Raw genomic sequence first — 23,650 nt, 5'->3', positions numbered from 1 at the left:
GTCGTGTTTTCAGGGCTCAACTGTTGCTTTCTGACTAAGCCTGAGCACAGAGGGTGGCCAGGAAAAGCAGGGCTTGTGAGGTCAAGAGTCAAAGCAAGCTAACAAGCCCAGGTGAGGCTTCAAATGATGACTGTTAATTTAACCTACTATAAACAATTTTTCAATTTGATAAAGCAACTAACCAAAGCTGTTGTGGTTGGTTAAACATGTTGAGCTAGCACGTGTTTATGGAAACTCAGTAATGGGCAGAATTTAGTCATTTCCATTTTCCTCTCCCAGAAATAGAAATTGTACATATGAAGAGGGCAGTCATTACTCTGCCATAGTTTTTAACATTCAAAGTGTGTTAAAAACAGTGTTCCAGGCATTATTGAAGACGTGCATGATGTTCTAATAAACTATAAATTTCTGAATAACTTATTGTAAACAAAAATTTTGGAGAATTATTCTGTGTGTGTGTGTATGTGTGTGTGTGGTAAGAGGGACATGCAGATGCCATGCAGATGCTGAAGAAGGCTGTCCCGCGGTCCACACTATCACTCTTGGCTTTGTTGCTTTTGGACTGTCCTTTACTGAACCTGGTGGTCCGCAAACCTCAGCAATCCTCCTGCCTCCATCTCCACTCACAGCTGCTGTGGTTACAGGGGCACACCGGCACTGGACAGAGCGCAGGTGAGCTAGGACCCCCACTCAGGTCAGAGACATGTACTCTAACCCATTATACTACCTGTCAAGTCGTGGAAAGTGATTCTACTGAGTTGGCTTTCGGCTCCCTACAGGTCATAGAGAAGAGACAAATAGGTCTTTGTCAAGATGTCCTATTAAAGGTGGGACAACCTAGGGGCAGGGCCAGCCTTTCACTGCAGGAAATATCCATCTTGAACTCTTCACCTACTGGGACCACACTGTGCTAGAGGTAGTCCCTGCCTGTAAACTGGCTGTGAAAAATGAGGGCAATAAGAAAAACAAGCAAGCAAACAAAAGCTTTCTGAGAAAATTTCTCCCCATGTTCACACGTATGGGTAGTCTAAGACGTATTTCCGCTGAGAATTACAGTATAGTCAGCACAGAGCAACAGGACCTCTTACAGAGGCAAATGTAGATGTCCTCTGAAGAAACCCCCTCTCAGGGTTGGAGAGATGGCTCAATGGTTAAGGCACTGGCTACTCTTGCAAGGAGAACAGGATTCAATTCCCAGCATCCACGTGGCAGTTCACAACTGTCTATGACTCTAGTTCCAGGGGATCGACACCCTCACATGCATACATAGATACAGGCAAAAACACTGAGGCACATAAAAATAAAATAAAATCATAAAAAAGGATACCTTTCTCAATCCCAGGGCTCAAGGAACTCTCAGAAGAACATGAGGCATACTCTAAAATTCTAAAGCTCAAAAGTAAATGTCATCTCCTGAGAGAGAGCCAACACTTGCCAGACCCTCAAACATGGAAGATGTGTACATAAATGTACTAAGACATATTTAAAAGGCAATGTGAGGGCTGGAGAGACAGCTACAGAAGCATGAGGACCTGTGTTCAGCTCTCAAGTTCCCAGGTAAAATCCAGGCACAATGCGTGCATCTGTAACCTCATCATGAGGGCACAGACATGCAGATTTCTGGGCATGCTGGTCAGCCAACAGAGCTGAAAAAAGCAAACTGCAGGTCCACTGTCTCAAGGACTTATGCAGAGGATGATAAATGTAGATTAACATCTTTCTCTGGCCTCTGCAAGGGGATACACTCTCATGTGCACACACATACACACACAAACAAGTAGGTAAGAATTAGACTTAATTTGAATTTAAATCATGCCTATTTTTCTGATGTAAACTTTTATGCATCAACCAAAATAGTGAAAATAATAGTTTGCTGTCTACTTATCTACTTCTGTGGTTGAGCAGTGATGAAGGAATCCGACACATTACTGAGCCTGAAAGAGTTCAGATTGCCCGTGTAGGAGGTAAAGATGTTTCCTTACACAGTCACAACACCACCATCATTCCTTTCAACCAATGAATATTTCATTAAGATTAACTCCCAATCCATCATTCTCCATCCCCATCCCTCTCTTCTTATCCTCACCCCCTACTCTACTCCTATTCCATCATCCCTACCCCTATTATTTATTATTATTATTTATTTACTTTTATGTGGATGGGTATTTTTTAATTTTAATTTTATTTTTTATTACTTTATTCACATTGTATTCCACCTGTAGCTCCCTCCCTCTTTTCCTCCAACCACCCTCCCTCCCTCTTCTCTACCCATGCCCCTTCCCCAGTCCACTGATAGCAGAGGTCCTTCTCCCCTTCCATCTGATCCTAGCCTATCAGGTCTCATCAGGAGTGGCTGCATTGTCTTCCTCTGTGGCCTGGCAAGGCTGCATTCCCCCCACCCCCCACTCCTGAGGGGGAGGTGATCAAAGAGCAGTACAATCAGTTCATGTCGGAGATAGTCCCTGTTCCCATTACTAGGGCACCCACTTAGACACTGAGCTGCCATGGGCTACATGTGTGCAGGGGTTCTAGGCGATCTCCATTCATGGTCCTTGGTTGGAGTATTAGTCCCAGAAAACACACCTGTGTCCAGATATTTTGGTTCTGTTCCTCTCCTTGTGGAGCTCCTGACCCCTCCAGGTCTTTCTCTCTCCCCCTTCTTTCATAAGATTCCCTGCACTCTGCCCAAAGTTTGGCTATGAGTCTCAGCATCTGCTTTGATACCCTGCAGAAGTCTTTCAGAGGCCCTCTGTGGCAGGCTCCTGTCCTGTTCCCTGTCTTCTCCTTTCTCCGATGTCTATCCTCTTTGCCTTTCTGAATGAGGATTGAGCATCTTACCCAGAGTCCTCCTTCCTGATTAGCTTCCTTAGATGTACAGATTTTAGTATGTTTATCCTATATTATAGGTCTAATATCTGCTTATGAGTAAGTATATATCCTGTATGTCTTTCTGCTTCTTGGATACCTCACTCAGGATGATCTTTTCTAGTTCCCACCATTTGCTGAGTAGTATTCCATTGTGTAAATGTACCACAGTCTCTGTATCCATTCCTCAACTGAGCATCATCTAGGTTGTTTCCAGATTCTGGCTATTACAAATAAAGCTGCTACAAACATGGTTGAGCAAATGTCCTTACTGTGTACTTGAGAATCTTTTGGATATATGCCTAGGAGTGCTATAGGTGGATCTTAAGGTAGCACTATTCCTAATTGTCTAAGAAAGCACCAGATTGATTTCTAAAGTGGTTGTACAAGTTGACATTCCCACCAGCAATGGAGGAGGGTTCCCCTTTCTCCTCATCCTCTCCAGCAGTGTTGTCATTTGAGTTTTTGATCTTAGCCATTCTGATGGGTAGAAGGTGAAATCTCAGGGTCATTTTGACTTGAATTTTCCTGATGACTAAGGATGTTGAACATTTTATTAAGTGTTTCTCTGCCATTCGATATTCCTCTATTGAGAATTCTCTGTTTAGCTTTGTACCCCATTTTTTAATTGGATTACTTGATTTGATGCTGTTTAACTTTTAAGTTCTTTATATATTCTGATTGGTGAAGATCCTTTTCCAATCTATAGGCCGTCATTTTGTTCTGACAAAATGTCAGTGTCCTTTGCTTTACAGAAGCTTTTCAGTTTCATGAGGTCCCATTTTTTTGATTGTTGCTCTTAGAGCCTGTGCTGTTGGTGTTCTGTTCAGGAAGTTGTCTCCTGTGCCAATGAATTCAAGGCTCTTCTCCACTTTTTCTTCTAACAGGTTTAGTGTATCTGGTTTTATGTTGAGGTCTTTGATCCACTTGGACTTTAGTTTTGTGCAGGGTGATTAAGTGTGGATCTATTTGCATTTTTCTACATGTAGACATCCAGTTGGACCAGCACTATTTGTTGAAGATGCTGTCTTTTTTCCATTGTATGGTTTTGGCATCTTTGTCAAAAATCAAGTATCTATAAGTGTGTGGGTTTATTTCTGGGACTTCTATCTGATTCCATTGATTCACCATTCTGTTTCTTTGCCAGAACCATGCAGTTTTTACTACTGTTGCTCTATAGTACAGCTTGAGATCAGGGATGGAGATACCTCCTGAAGATCTTCTATTGTGCAGGATTGTTTTAGTGATTCTGGGTTTCTTGTTATTCCATATGAAGTTGAGGTTTTTCTTTTAAGGTTTGTAAAGAATTGTGTTGGTAATTTGATAGGAATTGCATTGAATCTGTAGATTGCTTTTGGTAAGATGGCCATTTTTACTATGTTAATCCTGCCAAGCCATGAGCTCGGGAAATCTTTCCATCCCACCCCTATTCTTATTCCCCCACCCACACCCTCATCTGTGTTTACTGGATATATATATATATATATATATATATATATATATATATATATGTGTGTGTGTGTGTGTGTGTGTGTGTGTGTGTGTGTGTGTGTATACATATATATATGTTACATATATATTGTATTGAAGAAACAACTTTAATTCTTTTCATTTACAGTCAGACTTCTTTTCTCCTTATTTACTCTCATCACCACTTAAACAACTATAGATCATGTATATCTCCCCTTCATTTTTTCCTTTCATCTTTCTGTTTTTCTCCATTAAATATTCACTAGTATTTATGTGTGTGTGTGTGTGTGTGTGTGTGTGTGTGTGTGTGTGTGTGTGTGTGTTGAGCACTGTACTAGGTCCTAAGGAAATTTTGTGAACAAAAACTTTCATGGCTTCTCCCTTCAAAGGTTGTTCCTATCTCCTTTCGTCCAATGTCTTTTTTTAAACCATCTTAAAAGATAAGCAGCTCTCTTTCTCCTGCCTAGGAAACCCCATGGTCTATGGAATAACTTTAGAGACATAACAAAAATGGACTACTATGCAGTCCTGTGACCTTGAGCATTTTGGTTAACATAGTTTTTGTCTTGTGTTCTTCAGCTTCAAGATAAAGATGCTGCTGCCGCCTTTTGAACACTCACATTCCGCTAGGTGAGAATAGGTGGAAGATACTTCCTCTCTGGCTGCCCCATTCAAGACATCCAGCCCAGACAAGGACAGTTCTAGATGCACAGATATGACCAGGCTTAGCAGCTAGCCAGCAAGAACACTAACTCAGAAGGCTCTGAGATAAATCCCTTCTATCATTATTAACACCACTTTCAGAGACCTATCAGGAATTAAAGAGAAATAAGCAACAGACCCAATTATAATGTCACTCTCAGAAGCTGTATGTGACTAGTAGCTACCATATGGGCCAATGCTACATCTAGCAACAGTGGCCATGTACAGGTCTCTGATCATATCTCACCTCTTTCACATGCTAATAGATGTGGGGAGCCATTTTGCTCAACCACTTCACCTAACCAGCACCCCTCCTTCTGGGTTGAGGGGTTAATACCAAGTAAGTTAGATTTCTATCAAAAATATTCTACTAAATGCTAGTATAACTGTCTGCCTAGACTACCGTTAGATTTCTTGAGTTACTTCTGTAACTCTTTCTTTTCTTATTTGCTTTTTGTTTTTGTTTTTCAAGACAGGGTTTCCCTGTGTAGCCTTGGCTATGTTAGACTCACTTTGTATAACAGGCTGGCCTCAAACTCAAAGAGATCCTTCTGCCTCTGCTTCCTGAGTGCTGGGATTAAAGACATGCACCACCACACTGGCCTCTGTAACTATTTCAAACAAGACATTGGACAAAAGGATACAGATAGAACCTTCAAAGGGAGACACCATGAAAGTTTTTGTTCATAAGTATTTTAATTTTATACCCAGCGTAAGTATTCCCTCCTCAGTGATGTCTTCATAAAGTCCACTAGCAGAAATACCTGCTCATTTGTGGTAGTCCCATAAATTCTACTATATATGTTTATTTTTACACATACCCACTTATATTTTGTGATTTACTTATGATCTCCTCTCTGCTTACCCCTCCCTACCTCAGCTCCACAATGTCAGTATCCAGCATATCATAATATAGAGCATTCATTTGAAGATATTTTATGCCAAGATTTATTTTACTTAAAGATACATTTCTCATGAAATTTATTGCTTTCTTTGCTTTAGAGTTATTAAAATCACTGATTTTTAAGCTATGTACCATGTGAGTTATTTGACTTTTTGACTCTCAAAATGGGAATTTTGTATGATTCAACATAACAAATATGGATAGTGGTTACTGAGGTTTTATAAGGGAAGCTCACCTTATCCCCAGGCAGTAGGCAGAAGGCTGTGAGCCTACTAAATATACTCATGAGAAACAGAAAATCACAGCAGCACTAACATGCAGCTATCTATTTATTAAATAGATTTATCCACTAAGGTCTGGGTACCATTATAAATGTTTCATAAAGGTCAATCTACCTTACTCTTGGAGAACGTCTGTCTATGTGGCATGGACCATTATTTCCCTCATTTTACAGCAGAGAAATGAAGCAGACTTTGCCTAAAGTCACATAGCAATTAAGTGGCAAAGCGAGGATTTGAACCCAGGCAGTTTACATCCATAGCACTTGCTCTACGACACCCACTATACTGACTCTTAACCAACCCGTGCAAGCAGAAAACAATCTATCTGACAACACAATCAAGAAATTGTATGTTTTTGTGAGCATAAGTATCCTATCCTATTCATCAGTTAACACATAACATGCTTTCTCAAAGACAGTGATATAAAACACAGCTGCTCATCATGCCGATTGACATTCTGGGTTAGGGAATCAGGGTAGCAATGGCAGAGAGGTCTATTTTTGTTCATAGCTATGGAAGTATTCTAAATGCTGGTAGTTGCTATTATCTGGAAGCTTCTCCACTCATGCATTTGATGCTGGAGTTGAGATGACTAAAATGCTGGGCTCACATGAGCCTGCAGACTAGCATTCTCAAGTAGACTCTATGGGTTGGTTTCTTTGAGCATGGCAGCTGAGCCCAGAGAGAAGTAGTACAGAGACCCAGGCTTCTGAGAATCTGAAGGTAACTTGCAAGGTTTCTTCTTGATCTTGCCTCAGAAGTCCTGCCACTTCTCTTCCTCTTGGTCTTGGTTATGTGCAAGCCACTAAGGCCACCTTTGACTACAGGGAGGGGAACCAGCCCCTGCTAGTCAGGAGAGAAGCAAGGCCATATTGGAGAAGAACAGGTTACTGAGACATAACAGCATAGGGCCACATCTACAATCACAAATGGCACAGAGACACAAAGTCTGTCTACAGAGCAATTGGTATTGGGATGTTTTCAGCTTCAAGTAACTGAACAGCCAACAATGGTGTAAACACCAAGGGTTATCATCTCAGAAGCAAAAGGGTAAAAGCATCACTAGAAACCTCTTTTTCTACCTTGTCGCTTCAGCATGTATAATGAATCTCAGTCCTCTGGTTGCTGTGAGCATTCTAAGCTTCAGAAAGGAGCATAGCAATACTAATCCAAGAAGGAGATGGGCCAGCAAAGGTGGATAAAACACTCACTGCAAACATGAAGGCCTGTGCTGGGACCCGCAGCATACTGATAAAAGCTGAGTAGGGTGCATGGCTGTATATCCTGAGCCCTTGGGAGAGTGGAGACGAGCAGATCCCAGGAGCTCGCTACCAATCCAACCTAGATCAAACTGTGAGGTCTGCAGTCAATGAGAGATCCTATCCCAACATTAAGATGGAGAGGCTCGCAAAATGGCTCTGCAAGTTAAGGTCCTTGCCACACAAGTCTCATGTCCTGAGTTTGATTCCTTTTTGTAAATGTTTTTTAATTCTTTGTGAGTTTCACATCATGTACCCCAGTCCTGCTCTTCTCCCTGCCCCCTCATATCTGTCCTTCACTCTTGCAACCTCCATCACAAAGTAAAACAGACAACAAAACAAAAAACAAAGCATAGAAAACTTCTCATCGTGGAAGCTGTCATGTGTCACAGCGTGTCCCACAGTATATTCCTCTGTCCACACATCTTCTCTCACAAATGTTCATCGTGATGAGTCATTGGTCTGGCTTGAGATTTCTGGCTTCTGTGACACCATCAATATTGGATCCTCATCAGGACTCTTCTAATTATCTTGTGTTGCCCAATGTCATAGAGATCCTGCAGCTTCGGATCAGAAGGAATTTTATGCATCCCAACTATTTGCAGATGATATAGATTTTGGAACGAGCCAATTCAGAGCCCTGGATGTGGACCTGGGTGGAAGCTGAGCTGGTCAGCCCACTGGCTCTCCCCTGTCTCACCACCAGCGCGAGCTCTCGAGCACTGCCCCAGTTAGGCACACAAAGCCACCATTGTCAGGCCACAAGGTCAGCTCTCCTGCTCTCATGCCCTAGGGGTGGCTCAGAGCCTGACCACTGTGCTGCCCAGAAAAGGTTCAGGGCCCTTTCCCCGAAATGCTGTAGCCTGTGAGGGGCTGAGAGAGTTTTCCTGCTCTTACCCCCTTGCAGCCGGCTCACCCTTGCCTTCGCCGTCAGGCTATCTCCACTGCACTGTCCAGGTGAGGTGCAGGGCCTGCTGTCCCAACTACTACAGACAGTGAGGAGGCTCCTGAGCTCATGATCCTGCGAGCAGCCTTCCTGGCTGCCTGAGGTGATGAGTGCGTGGGGCATTACCTCTGTGCCTGTGTTACCCTGTGGCAGGTGAGTGGCAGTTTCAGTGTCTCCCATACTCCTGTCCTCAGGACTGGCTCACCACGCCCCTGCCACCATGACTGGCTCCACTGTGCTGCTTGGGTGGGGTGCAGGGCACTCTCCAGAGTGCTGCCAACTGTGAGAGATGGGGCCAGCTCTTCAGAGTGCCAAGCCCAAGGAGGGGCAGGGCCAACTATGCACAGCCCCTGGACATCCATGTGGTCCTTGATGGTGCTCAGCCAGGGACAGGCCCTCAGTGGCAGCTTAGGCTGAGACCTCACCATGGCCCCAGGTGGCGGGTCTGGCCCCTCAAAACAGGCTACTCCTCTTCACCCTCAAGTCTCCAGTTCTATCCCTCTTCATAATGTTCAAACTGCTCTACTTCTCTCCTATCTGAACACCACAGGCTTGTACATTGTGGTAGCTCCCACTGCAGCTGTCAGGCCCCTGGGTGACATCCTCTATCCACGCTCCTTGGCATGAAAACAAGCGGGTATCTATGGCCCACCTGTGCCATAGAGGGCAGGTCTGTGGGTGGCGTGGAGGTCCGCAGGTCTTTGTTTTCCTCCTCATGTGGAGCCTAGATTTGATTTTGATATGATTTTTATGAGTCCTAAGCATAAGACAGCTTTGGCCACCAAGCCAGGAATCGAGCCAGGATGAACAGAGACTGCTGTCTGCTCTGCCCCTGATGATAGAAGAGCACCACTAGGACCAAGGTGTCTCTTTGACCAGGGGAAATTCAATTCTTAGAACTCACATAAATGTGAAAGGACAGAAACAACTCCACAAAGTTGTCCCATGACCTCCACATATAAACAAACAAACAAATAAATAAATGTAAGGAAGAAAAAAGGGTGACATTTTCTCATGGGTTCTGTGTTGATATTTTTTACAATTTGATGCCGGTTAGAATCATCTGGGAAGAACAGCCCATCTCAACTGAAAAAGAAATGCTTCCATTAGATTATCTATAGGCAAGTCTGTGGGGGCATTTTCCTGGTTGATGACTGATATGCGAGAGCCAAGACCACTGAGTCACTGAGTGTTACTGGATTGTGTAAGAAAGTAAGAAGAGCAAGCCATAGAGAGCAAACCAATAAGTGAGAGACCAAAAGATTAAAAATTAGCAGCTATTATTAATTAAGGTCTGAATTAGGTGGGTGGAGAAGTCCAGTAATGCCCTGAGGGAAAGGACCGCCTTACTGCATTCTTTCCCCACCAACTAGAGATACAGTTGCTAGGAAACTGGCCCATCCCCCTAGGGAGGGACACCAGGTCATTATGGTCTGGGGACCTTCTTATAGCCAATCAATTCAAAATGTAGCATTTTGACTAATAGATGCTTGCCAGGCAGGAATTGCCCCTGCCTTGGGCCTGCTGGGATGGACCAGAATCTTTAAATCACCCAACTAACCTGAGCATGGGGCACCCTCAGTTCTCACCACTGAATGGGCCCAAGCTGCAGCTTGTAATTTACAATAAAAAGAACCTCATGTATTTACAGCGGAGTCTGTTTATTCCTGGTCTTTTGGGGTTCATGAACTGGGCAAAACATAAGCAGCATTCTCCATGACCTCTGCTTAGATCCTGCTTCCAGATCCCTTGAGTCCTGTCCTGACTTCCTTACTGATGGACTGTGAACTGTGATTAAATCAACCCTTTCCTTCCAAGTTGCTTTTGTTTATAGTGTTTATCACAGCCACAGAAAGCAAACTAAGGCAGGTTTCTCTCATTGGCACTAATCCTTTTCCCTAAGCTTTACAGCAACTCATCTGCAGGTCCCATTTGTCAGACCTGACTTTTTCCCGTACCTATGCCATTGCTAAAATAAAATTAAAAACTAGAGTGGAAATATGTTTTCAGATTCTCTAAAAGTAGATGTGGTTCTGTGAGTTTGACAAGGGGAGAAGATATGCACTAGTGAGAGCGGGTGGGAAACAAGCAATTCCAAGATCCGCAACAGGCTCTGGAGAGTGCACTCACAATCACCAACTGATGGTCGACCATGAGCCGTGCACAGAGCTACACCACTGAGGAAGGCACCATCCTTATCTTCTAGCATAGGTGTGAAGTTGTACAGTTAAATACAGAGATGCCAGATGCCATGCAAAGAGATAAGTGATCAGTGAGCCAATCAGCCATAAGTAATTAATTATCAAAGTATATTGAAACAAAAGATGAAACTGTTGCTGTAAATAAAAAGAGAGGCATAAGATGCTTCCTAAGTCTAAAAGTCATCTTGGAAAGTGTGCATCTTTTTTTAGCTGGGCACAGTGGCACACACCTGTAATCCTAGCACTAAGGGAGGCAGAGGCAACCGATCTCTGTGAGTTCCAGACCAGCCTGGTCTACAAAGCAAGTACAGGATAGCCAATGCTACACAGAGAAACCCTTTGAAAAAAAAAGTATGCATTTTTTTTTCCCCACTGTGTGACAGAGTGAAGCACCATTGAGCCTGCCATTGGGAAGGTTTCTCCATCAAGGACAGGGGACCATTCCTTCACTAGTATTGATGACATGTCTTTTGAACTCTTGTTCTTTGACTTTCTTTTACCCAGTTGCTTCTTCACTAGAGAAATTTGGATGATTTAGGTACTTACCTAGGTGATCAGGAAATGAGATTGCAATTTTCCAGATTCTACAACATTTTGTCTGTCATCATGTAATGTTACTGTGAATAGCCTAAGCCCAAATTCTTTTAGATGACCTGAAATTTGTGGAAACATACCTTAAAAGCTGTAAGTACAGACAGGGACCTCAAGGTGAGCTCCACTCCCTGCACGCAAGGATCCTCCCTGCCCTACTCTCGGCAGCACTCAAAACTCACCATGTACATTCCTTTGATAACAGCTATGGCATCACTTAGCTGCTGCTGAAAGCTTTTTCTTATGATGTCTTCAGTCTGCAAACCAAAAATAAATGCTGTGAACACCACTGCACTTCTGGATACAGTCTGAATATATATACCTCCCGGGAAAGAAGGCATAGCAACGACTCACCAACTCTTCAACCTCTTGAAAATTTCAATTTATCATCATTTCTTCTACACTATGCTATTGTAACACATTTAATTTTGTGCTTAACCAAGAGCAATAAAAAAAATGCTATGGATAAAGCATAGATAGCTTGACTATGTTTCATTGTGCACATCAACTAAAATCTTCTAGAATGTTCCTAAAACTGCTTAGAAAAAGAATAAGATCTATTTACATTCACATGTTCCTATCATCCTTTTATTTTGTTTTTAATTTTAACTTTAAAAAACACATATGGGTGTCTTCCCTGCATGTACCTCATGTGAGTCTAGAAGAAGGTGTCAGATGCTGTTGAACTGTGGTGACAGATGGTTGTGAACTGCGTGTGGATGTTGAGACTTGTACCCATTCCCATGAAAGAGTAGGCAGTGCTCTTGATCACTGAGCCATATTTCCCGTCCATAGCTCTTGTACTTTTGGATGGGATAGGCTCATAAAAAGAAGCTATAAGCTATAATAATTTTATTACTCAAATAAATTTGACTGTGTCTGCTTAGGGTAAAAATGAAGCATTACTTTAAAAAAATACTCTTTGATTCTCATATCCATTCCAATCCTAGTATGGTTGTAAACAACAATTCAGCGCTAGAGTCAGAAAGGACTTAACAGACATATGGCGCCCCTGCAACCTGAGCCGACATAGAGATTAACCTTGGCAATCTTATTTTCTGTAACATGTATCTTAGGGATAACAATATTTCCAGTTGGGAATTTGGATAGACTTGAAAATTAAATAAGTGTTTTTTTTAAATGCTTGGCAAAGTATTTACTATGATGTGGTCACTAAAATGAGCCTCTTTTTTACAGCTTAGAAATTGTACAAATATATAGTACTCTGTCATAAATATTATATATAATGTATACATAATATATAGTCTCACTGTGTACATCAGACTGACTTAAAATTCCTAGAAGCCCTAGAAAAAGTCAGTAGATGTGAAAAAATCATTGAGATCAAGGCAGACATTAATAACATAATAACTGATGAACGAACAACAAAACCAATACAAAGAATCAATGTAACAAAAAGTTGGTTCTTTGAAAAACAAAAGAAAACAAAACGGAGTTGACAAACTCTTATCCAAACTAATCAAAAAGAGAAGGCAAGATGGATCATGGGGTAAAGGGATAGTCCTACACCTGATGCCTAGAGTCTGAAGCCCTGACCTCACACAGTGGAAAAGATTTCTGACCTCCACATGGGTAACCATGGAACTTGCCGGTCCATCTCCCTACATATATTCAAGCTAGACAAAAGAGGAAGACCTAATTTAATAAAATTAGAGGTTAAAATGGAGCCACCTAAATAGATAACAACGAAATTTAGAAAATCATTAGCTATTACCTTTAAATGTTATAATTCAAGAAAATTGAACATGTGATAGAAATGGATAAATTTCTAGGGAAATGTGACCAAAATTAAGCCAAGATGAGATAAACAATTTAAACTGATCTATTTAATATAATCAAAATACTTTAAATGGAAAAAAAAAAAACAACCTCAAAACATTTTCAGTAAAGTCAAGAACAAGACCAGGCTATTTACTATCACTACTAGTATTTAACTAGTTCTGGAAGTCTAGCTATAGCAATAAGACAAAAGAAGAAAACAAAAAGATGTAAGCTTGAGATATAACCTAGCAGTTAAGAGCACTTGTTGCTCAGTTATAAGGACTAGAACTCAGATCCCAGCACCCCCGTATTGAGTGGTTCAGAAACCCCTGGAACCCCTGCTCCAAGGAATGTGACCCTCTTCTGGCTTCTGTAGGTACCCACACTTCCATGTGCCCACACATTCACACAGACACATATACACATACACAATATAATATAATAAATATAATATATTTTTAAAGAGGATACAAATAGAAAATAAAATAAATTGATATATCCTATTTGAAAACAATACAGTTCTATACCTGAGAGATACTAAAGACTTCACTAGAAAAACTCCTACTCATCAAAAATGAGTAGCCCTGCTATACACCAATAACAAAATACCAAGAAGAAATCGGAGAAGCAATACCAATCACAAAAGCTGCAACAACAACAATAATAATCCCAATAAACAAAACCCAACCTTGAACTAAACCTAACCTAGGAAGTGAAAGATTTCTACAATGAAAACTTGAAAGCACTGAAGACTGAGGGAGACAGTAGAGGATGGAACTACCCTCATGCTCATGGATCAGAAGAACTGGTACTGTAAAAACGGCTGCCTGAAAGACAACAAACTCAGCCACTGTGACCCCAGGCTTCCAGCACTGTTCTTCACAGTCATAGAAAAAAAACGATCTTAAAATTCATATGGTATGGTAGCTCAGTATCCAAGTGGGTTCCCTAGTAAGGGGGACAGGAATTGTTTTGACATGAACTCATGAGCTTCCCTTCCCCCTGAGGGAGGAACAGCTTTGCTAGGCCACAGATAAGGACATTGCAACCATCCTGAAGATACCTGATAAACTAGGGCCAGACAGAAGGAGAGGAGGACACCCCCTCTCAGTGGACTCAGAAGGGGGCAGGGAGGAGATGAGGGAGGGAGGGAGATAGGGATTGGGAGGGAAAGAGGGAGTGGACTACAGCTGGGATACAAGTGAATGTATAAAATTATTTAAAAATAAAAACATTAACAAAAAAATTTATATGGTAGCACAGAAAACCCCTGGGTAGCCAAAACAATCCTGAGCAAGGAGAACAGAACTGAGGTATCACCAGGCCCGATTTTAATTTGTTCTTCAGAGGCATGGTAATACAAAGAGCAAGTACTGCATACAAACAGATTTATGTATCTATAGAGGACAAGAAGCTGACATATAACTTTTTGCAACTACAGCTGCCTGCCTTTTTTTGTTTGTTTGCTTTTAATGAAGACCCTAAAATACACATTGGAGAAAGGATAGCATCTTCAACAGATTATTTGGAGACACTAGGCATCAACATGTGGAAGAATGAAATTAGACTCTTTGTTGTCTCTTATCCTGCACAGAAATCAACTCCAAATTAATCAAGGACCTTAATATAAGAGCTGACATGCTCAAACTGCTAGCAGAAAGAGTAGAGTCCACGTTGAGATACAAGCTTAGAAAGAACTATACTCCCTTAGAAAATACAACCAATAATTGACAAAATCTCATAAAATCTAAAGCTTCTTTAGGTAAAGAAAACTGTTAACTGAGCGACTAGGCAACCTATAGAAAGGAAGGAAATATTTTCTGGCTGTACATCCAACAAAAGATTAGGATCTAGAATCTGCAAAACAAAACAACAAAAGCAAACCATAACAAAAAGTAACCTTCAAGAAACTAAACATTATCATACCAACCCAATTAAAAATGATCTGTGGAACTGAACAGCAAGTTCTCAAGATAACAAAAACCACAAATGGCTAATAAACACTTTCAAAAGTCTTCAATTTCATTAGCCATCAAGGGCGATGCAAATTAAAACTACTTTGAGATCCTATTTCATTCTAGTCAGAATGGCTATCATCAAGTACACAAAAGATAACAAGTGATGTCAAGGGTATGGGGCCAGAACACATACCTACAGGTGATAGGAACAGAAAGTGGAACAGCTCTGTTGTAAGGCAGTGTGGATGTTTCTCACAAGCTAAAAATAGAACTACCGTGCGACCAAGCTAACCACTCTTGGGCATGTACCCAAAGGACTCCGTATTCTCCCACGGTGAGTCTTGATCATCTGTGTTTATCACTGCTCTCCTAATAACAGTTAGGAAATGGAATCAGCTTAAATGTCTATCAGCTGACAAATGATAATGTAAACATACTACACACATATACACAATGGAAGTTTGTTCAACAGTAAAGAAAAATAAAATTATTAAATATACAGGACAGTAGATGGAACTGGAAAATATACTAAATGAAGTCACCCAGACCCCGTAAGATAAATAACATGATCTTATATGTGGATATTAGGTTGACTTTGAGGGTTTTTTTTTTGTCTTGTTTTTTTTTTTTATTTTGTCTGTGTGTATGTCTTTAACTTGTAGTGTCTGTAGGGGTCAGGAAGCTGGAGAGTACCTGTGGTGGGAGGAGGGAAAGAGAATGTAAGTTGGAGAGAGAATGCAGAATCCATGTGACATAAATGTAAGGCAGATTCACCAAGATGACTGCCCAAATATGAGCTGGACAAGGTTGATACCAGTGCACATGCAAAACTGCATGGGGGGAAAGCTTAGGAGGCTGCAATCCCACAAATATAGGCACTCCAGGAAAACTGGGAGTGTGAGAGGTGGTCCTCTCCAGGGAGAAGCACACCAATTGGTTGTCCAATGTCAACTGATCAGCCCTGAAGACATAGTATCAGTTACACTGTATGGGCTGAGCAGGTTACACCTAGTAATACATTTTTATATACATACACTTATACATGTATGCAATAACAATTGTTAAAAAGAGGCCATGAATTTGAAGTAGAGTGAGGACAGGTATATATGTGAGGGTTTGAAGAATGGAAAGGAAATGGGGAAATGTGATTATATTATAATATCAAAAAAGCCCCTCAAAGAGTAGGGTAGGGAATTCTGGGGGTTAGAGGCTTGAGAAGGGGTATGGGGGTTGTCAGAGATATTGGGGAGTGAGTGACTTAACCAAAGAAACCTTAAGAAAACCCATTTCTTTCTCTATCCTCTCTTTTATCTCTCTGTGCTTAAAAAAGTTTGAATAAAGGTACCAGTGGACAATTATTAAGCAAAAGTCTCAATGCCAGATGTGGGACAACTTCCTTTGATCTATAGGTCAGTGAGGCTCCAGAGGCCTCCTGAACAACACAGCCTAGTGTCATTGCTCTGACTTAGCCATTTTAACGAGATGGTAAGATTTCACTCCTGAAAACAGAGAGCACTGTGGTTTAGCGCATAGAGAAATCAACCTGGAACAGACTTGGAAACTTCTCTGCTGACTAGATTCTATAATGCCAAAAGACACTACTCAGGCCACTGGTGAGCAAATCCATCAACAGACTTACCCTGTGGTAGATCCTGTAGGTACAACACTGAGCTGCCATGCAAGATGTAACCACAGCATGACTGCTATTGGGGGGGGGGCAATTGTTTCCTGATTGGATTTGAAGCCTGTTCCACAGGCGAGAATGCATGCCAGGCACCATTAATTGATCAAAAACCAACGGCTGTGTCTGGAGACATGGCTCAACGCTTACGGGCAATGACTGTTTTTTCAGAGGGCTGAGGTTTGCTTTCCAAAACCCACAAAGATGCTCACAAAATCTCTATAACTCAAGCTCCAGTGTATCCAGCACCCTCTTCTCTATAGGCACTGGGCACCACATGCACAGAGCAAACATAAGTGAGAAAACACCCACACACACAAAATAATAAAATATTTTTATTATGGTTCAGGAGGTCATAGGCCCTAGGAGCCGGTAACCTACTCCTCCTCCTCTGTTCCACAGACATGTCAAGCTGCCTTCTAAAAAGCCCTAACAGCTTAATGAATAAGACCTTCTAAATATTTGTTTTGAATGCCCATACATTAGTGATATTCCCAGGCTTTGTCAGAGATTTCTTTCTGCAGTCCAGCAGTCGATGCAAAAACTCACAAGCAGTAAAAGTGCTGAGAATAAGTGAACTCTCCACCCTAAGATATCTATGTTACAACCCTCCCCCACAAAGCTCGGGGATCATACAAAAGAGAGAGCTGAAAGAGTGTACCTAGCAGAGAATGTGGAGGGGTGCTGCGAGACGGTGTCTTCTGGATGACACAGACCACTCTTTGTCACGGATTTGCAATAGCTATGGCTACCTGAACAAGACCTGCAAAATAGCAGCCAGTCAATATTTGCATGTGGGTGCAGGGCTGTTTCATGAGGTCTCACCCCCAGCTGAGGAACTATTGGATGCTGGGGGAAGGAAACTTTTTTTTTTTTTTTTTTTTTTTTGTGGCTCTGTGGCCACTGATATACTGAACATGTTCATGCAGGCTTCACTAATTGATTAAAAAAGACAAAAGTATGATGGGCATGAGTTTGACAGTCTGGGGGAGTTGGAGAGACGGACTGGAGTAGATATGGTTAAAATACCTTGTATATATGCATGAAGTTATTGAAGAATAAACAAAAGTACTATATTTTTAAAACTGTTCAAAAGCAAGCATTGGGCATAGAATGTAAAGTTCTGCTGCCTGCCTGGTAAATGTGAGCAAATTCACCTGTTTCCTTATCTACCAATTATTGCACTGTGCAAGGTAAGAGTGAGGGCTGCCGAGGTCATACATGAGATATCTGCTGAAGTGCCTGGAGACACATCAGACATAACTGCAGTTGCACTGGTTAGTTGCTGCTGTCAAATCTGTACACATCAAACCCAGGACTGACCCATGTAGCAAACAGAGAAAACAGGGGAGCGCTTACCTGTTCGTAGTATTTCTTCATTTCTAAAATCCTGTCATGGAACACACTGACGATTTTCCAAGACTCCTCTTTAAGTCGGTCCTCAAACTTCAATTGAACAAAATCTTTGAGGAACCCAAAGTCCAAATTAAGTGATGTAATTATCTACAAAATAAAAATCATTTATTAGGGTAGAGAGTGAGAACCTGGGTGCCAATATTCCAGCACTTTCCTTCGTTTGGGAATTTGACCTGATGCCTGGCTTTTCTTTAAATATTGTCTCTCAGATATGATATATTGGAGAAGTGAAATATTCTCTCTCATTTTGTCTACATTTTCAAAAGGGTGCCTAATTTGAAAACTAAGGTATGTCAGTGGAGTGGTATGGTTTGAGTGTGGCCTATTCCTTCCAAAACTTATGTTGGAGTTTAGTCTTCAATCATGAGACATTAAGAAAGTAAAACCTTAGTGTGACTAGGGTATTTACAAGTAGGAATTTGGGGGTGGGATTTGAATTAGATAAAATCTTGGGGCAGAAGAGAGAAAGGTAGCAATGAGGAACCAGAAAAGGAGGCAAGAGCAGGCAAGCCAATGCTTGCAAACTGTCTCAAAGAAGGTTCTGAAAGTTTCCATACACCACTGCCATCTAAATTCTCTTGACTAAAATTTAGTTTGGGCACACCTAGCCACTAAGAAAGAAAATGGTAACGATACTGCTGCAAAGTGTGTCTTTCTAAAAGAAGACAATAAATTGTCAGGTGCGTGGGAAGGAGACGTCTTCAATAGCTCTTTGCGGTGTAAAGTGGTACAGTCTCTCGCAGGGCGATTTAGCAATGCCCTTCAGACTGACGAGTGTGTGTGTCCTCAGACTCACAAATTCCCTCTTAAGAATTTACACCACAGATTTACTGGCTCTTGAGTACATGTACGATTATTCATCACAGTGAAAGATTAGAAACTACCAAAATATCTATCAATACAGGGATAGCAAAATAGCCGATGTGCATCTTGGGTCTTGGCTGTGCAACAAGGCGTGGGTACTGGCCTCAGGACCTTGTGCCTGCCGGTGAAGCTCAGCTCTCTCCCAGCTGTTTTTGTTTTTCTTTCCTTTTTTATTTTGAATTTAAGTTTTGACATAGTGTTCACAAGCTTGGCCTCAAACAATTGATTCTCCTGTCTCAGTTTCCTGATTAGCTGGGATTCCAGGCATGTGCTACTGTATTCAACCATATGGAATGTCTTTATATTTAGATATGGAATGATCTCTAAATAAATAAAAAATAAAAATAAGGCACCTAAGACTATTTGCTGTCGTATGCTAATTCATGTGGTAGGTTTAATAACTCGGTATCTTTTTGTTGTTGTTTGTTTTTTTGAGATAGGATTTCTTTGCATGTCGACCTGTCTTGTAGACCAAGCTGGCCTAGAAATCACTGAGATTTGCCTGCCTCTCCCTCCTGATTAAATCTTTCCCTGGTATTAAAGTCCTGTGTTACCAGCACTGGGATTAATAACCCAGTGTCTTATATTATAAAATACTCTACCCTTTTTTGATCTCAAAAGATCTGAGGGAAATGATATGATTTGACTAAGCTATACCAGTAGACAGTTATTCAGTGTCTCATTATCTACATTTATCTATATAAAAAATACTTTCTACTTTTCTTAATGTATCTTCAGCAGAAAATACTCACAGCTGTCAAAAAATAGAAATTTCACTGACTCACATATGTAAAAACACAAACATGACAAGTATAGATCATGACATATCAGTTAAAAAGTACAACTCAGGGCTGGAGGGATGGCTCACTGGTTAAGAGGACTTACTGTCCTCAGTTCCCAGCACCCACACAGTGGCTCACGAACATTTGTTCCAGGGGACCTGATCCCTTCTTCTGACCTCAGAGAGCACCAGGTACACAGGGAGTTCACAAACACATGGGCAGGCAAAAACACGCATGTATACAAAATTAAAATTAAAATTAAATCCTTAAAATTTTAAAGGAACACAACTGTCATTCTGGTCAGTTTCCCAAAGCCTCAATCATTTCAGTTTTGTCAATAAGGGATGTATAAGAACACATGTCAGGGCTGGAGAGATGACTCAATGATTAGGAGCACCAGTGGCTCTTCCAGAGGTCCTGGGTTTAATTGCCAGCGCAACATGGCAGCTCACAACTTTCTCTAGCTCCTCTTCCAGGGATTCTGACACCCTCATACAGACATACATGTAGGGAAAACATCAATGTACATAAAACACAAATAAAAAGTTTTAAAAAAGAACATGTTTATGGGGTAGTCCAATGATGGGCTCAATCTCTAGCACACCAACCCCATAAAGGCAAATAACACCTAGTTACACCCAGATTTACCTGCATTAACTTTTCTGTTGACTTAGTCAGATCTTTCAATGGCAAAATTTCAGTGCAGTCTGTCTGAGTAGCATGGTCTGAAGTGAAAAAGCCAACCTTTAAATTATCAGAAATAGTAAGTCTGAAAAGAGAGCAGAGATATTAAGTTTCCTTAGAAAAAGGTAAGCACACATATATGGAGGTAAATTTGATTATATGTGCAATATAATAAGAGACTATGAAATAAAGAAACTTCTGGATTATCTAGTCGTTCAGGAGTTGAACTCAGCCTGGGGTGCTAGACTCCCTGCACTGTGGCTCCAATGCTCTCAATGTGTTTTCTCCACTTTTCGGACATATGATGTGTGTATGCCTATTATCTCAGTACCTCATCCTGTATTATTTCTAGAGATGATTATAATTATAAATTATAAACTAGGCATGCGCATATCTAGCAGAAGTATGTTAAGATGGAGGTTCTCTTGTTGTGACCTGAGAACTTCCAGAACACTGTGCAGGGAATCCACTAGAGAAAAATTATTTTTCAGAATCATATTAAGAATTTGTCATTTTCCCTATAACCCTCTCACAAAAGTTCACCAGTGTGTGCCAGTGGCTCTAGGCAGTGTGACTGTCAGAATGCAGAAGCAGCTAGAATGACTCCACTGCCTGCCTTCAAGCAGGTCATAAGACAGATTTGCCATATAAAAGGCAGTGACACTTTTCAGCTGAAAGTTTGAGTTCTGAAAAACATGGTTACATTTTCTTTAAAGTTTGTTATTTATATCAACATGATTTTCATCACTATGCTAAAGGAGTTATTACAAACATTCTTTTAATTTCTAATTTGACCATGACAGCTATCAATAGATATGATGAATGTAAATCAAAGTTTTTTGAGGTTGTCAGCACTTTGAGGAAATTCTAACAGGCTCTAAATCCAGAAGGCTTGACCCTTACTTTAGATAATCACCATTGTGTAACTGACTGTCAAACTTTACTCCTGAAGCATGTGCAGAGGCCAGGAGGCAGCCTTTATACATTCTTTTCATGGTTCTGTAATAACAAGCATCTTAAATGGTTAATAAGAAAGCTCACTTTCTGGATGTACCCATCAATTTGGCCAAAGATATCACAACATGGTTTCTAAAATGTCAGCAGAAAGAGGGAGTGGGGAGGGAGATGGATGGATGGATAGATAGATATAGATAGGTAGATAGATAGATAGATAGATAGATAGATAGATAGATAGATGAGTAGGAAGAGAGAGATAGAGAGGGAGGGAGGGAAGGAAGAAGTAGGGAAGGGAGGGAAGATGGATGCATGCAAACAAGTGAACCAACCAAATCCAACAGAAAGGGGGCTCTGATGCAAAACAAGATGTAAACATTTCTCTTCCTAGTTCTCGGCTGAGCATCAGAGGCAGACCTCCCCAGAGCATGATGACTGTCCCTTCTCTTCTTGCTTAGCAGTAGATCTGTACATGACTCTGGCTGAGCACCTGCTGGTTCTGAAACTTGCCATGCCTCTGTTCTTCCTGTACTAGCACATAAAACGTACCTCCTGTTGGTAGTTTCTGTCAACCGTTGTGAATGTATCCTAATTGACACTGTAACCATGTGACTTTAGGGAAATTACTTAACCTTTCCTTGTCTCAGTTTCCTCTTGTATTATTATTATTTCCAATATTATGTGGGTGGGTGTTTTGTCTGTATACCATATGCATGCTTGGTGCTGGAAGAGAGTGTCAGAGCCTCTGGAACTGGAGTTACAGTTTTGAGCTAGCTAGTTGATGGTGGGTGTGAGCAATCAAATGCTGTCCTCTGGAAGGGCAGCCAGTTCTCTTAACCACTGAGCCATCTTCTATCCAGCAGGCCCCAGTTTCTTCTTACAGGTAGCCATAGTGTGTAGCCATGGGGTCATTGATAGACTTGAGTGTATTAATCTTAATCACTTTGGTGTGATACTTGAGGCACTGTAAGTCCTCCAGGAATATTGCCCACATCGGTGCCGAGATAAGTTATTATTATACTACTACTATGGACAGGTTTTGCTTTCCTTTGCTTTCCTTTTCCTTTCCTCTTCCTTCCTTCCTTCTTCTCTCTTTTTTTTTCTTTCTTTCTTCCTTTGAGAAAGGGCCTCGTTATTATGCTACTTCAGCAGTCCTAGAACTCATTATGTAGACAAGGAACTTACAAAGATCCCTCTCTGTCTTTCAAGTGCTGGTATTAATGGCATGAACACACGCATGGCTGACTGTCAGGGTTTCAAACACCAAAATTTGTTTATCACATTTGAAGAAAACTATAAAAGCACTGTAGTATTCTACTATGAAAAACTAATCTGAAAATTAAAACTCAATACTCAAACTGATATTTAATTAATCCCGCTAAGTTCTCAATTATGCTTCCATGCACAACAATAATTATGACAAATTTTATCTTCATCATTATCTAGACAGAAAAGTAGCATCTGATTTTCATTAAAATTTCTGAATTTTTTTTCCTGAGAAGGAACTGTGCTTTAGGTTTAGTTTAGGAGCTTGTGTGTTTTTGTCATGGAAACAATGTTCTGAGAATCTGCACGGCATCCCTCAACATCCTTCTAGAAGAGGCCTTTCTGCAGGCCCTTCTAAGTTATGTTGTCAGAATGGCCTTAAGGAGTGAGGTAACATCTTCCCCTACAAAGAAGCAACCTTGTTACTTGGGAAAAAAATGCTTGATGTTCTTGCAGGAAATTCTGGCTTGGCTCCCAGCACCCACATGGCTACTAACAACCATGAGAAACAGTTCCAGGGGAGCTGGCTCCATCAACTGACATCCCTAGGCACCAGGCACACACAATACTTACATACATGCAGGCAACACACTTCTACACATAAAAAATTAATAAATTATTCTTTAAAAACAATGGTGCTTTCCAATCCCTAAGGCTGCCCCTGAGTGTACGTCACTGAGTGTGTAGGTGTTTATGATGGATTGTTCATGTTAGCTCTGTGGGAACTGTGGATGAGATGGGAAGCTCAACACAAATGAATATGAGGTTCTGGGCCAATGAAGCAGGGCCCAGAGGGGCCTGTAGAGTCTAAAGCACCAGCCAACAACTAGGCAAGAATGGGGCCTATGCCCTCTAACATATGTAGCCAGTGGGCAGCTCAGGTTTCATAGGGGGCCACTAGTAAGGGGAGTGGGGGCTGGCATAGACTATGTCACTTCTCCCTGATGGGGAATGAGCCTTCCCAGGCCACAGGAGAAGAAGACAAGCACAGTCTTCATGTGAATGGATGAGCTGGGGTGGGTGGGTAGAGGGTTCCCCCTGTTA

At 41.2% G+C, this 23,650-nt stretch overlaps 1 protein-coding gene across 1 annotated transcript in view; it reads right to left on the bottom strand.

Moving 5' to 3' along the window:
* The window catches only part of C19H10orf67 (chromosome 19 C10orf67 homolog), a 102,660-nt gene extending 82,201 nt beyond the window's left edge, over positions 1-20,459 (bottom strand). The window contains exons 1-3 of the mRNA XM_060372319.1: positions 20,351-20,459; positions 18,000-18,143; positions 11,402-11,476 (exon numbers count right to left, since the gene is read on the bottom strand). Of these exons, the coding sequence (XP_060228302.1) occupies positions 11,402-11,476; positions 18,000-18,143; positions 20,351-20,356 (225 nt within the window). The 5' untranslated portion in view covers positions 20,357-20,459. The remainder of the gene's footprint in view (positions 1-11,401; positions 11,477-17,999; positions 18,144-20,350) is intronic.
* Between the last annotated feature and the right edge of the window lie 3,191 nt (positions 20,460-23,650).

The sequence above is a fragment of the Meriones unguiculatus genome, chromosome 19 (genome assembly GCF_030254825.1).
Source record: "Meriones unguiculatus strain TT.TT164.6M chromosome 19, Bangor_MerUng_6.1, whole genome shotgun sequence".
Lineage (NCBI taxonomy): Eukaryota > Metazoa > Chordata > Mammalia > Rodentia > Muridae > Meriones > Meriones unguiculatus.
The sequence above is the reverse complement of the archived record's forward strand: the minus strand, read 5'-3'. Positions and strand labels throughout refer to the sequence as shown.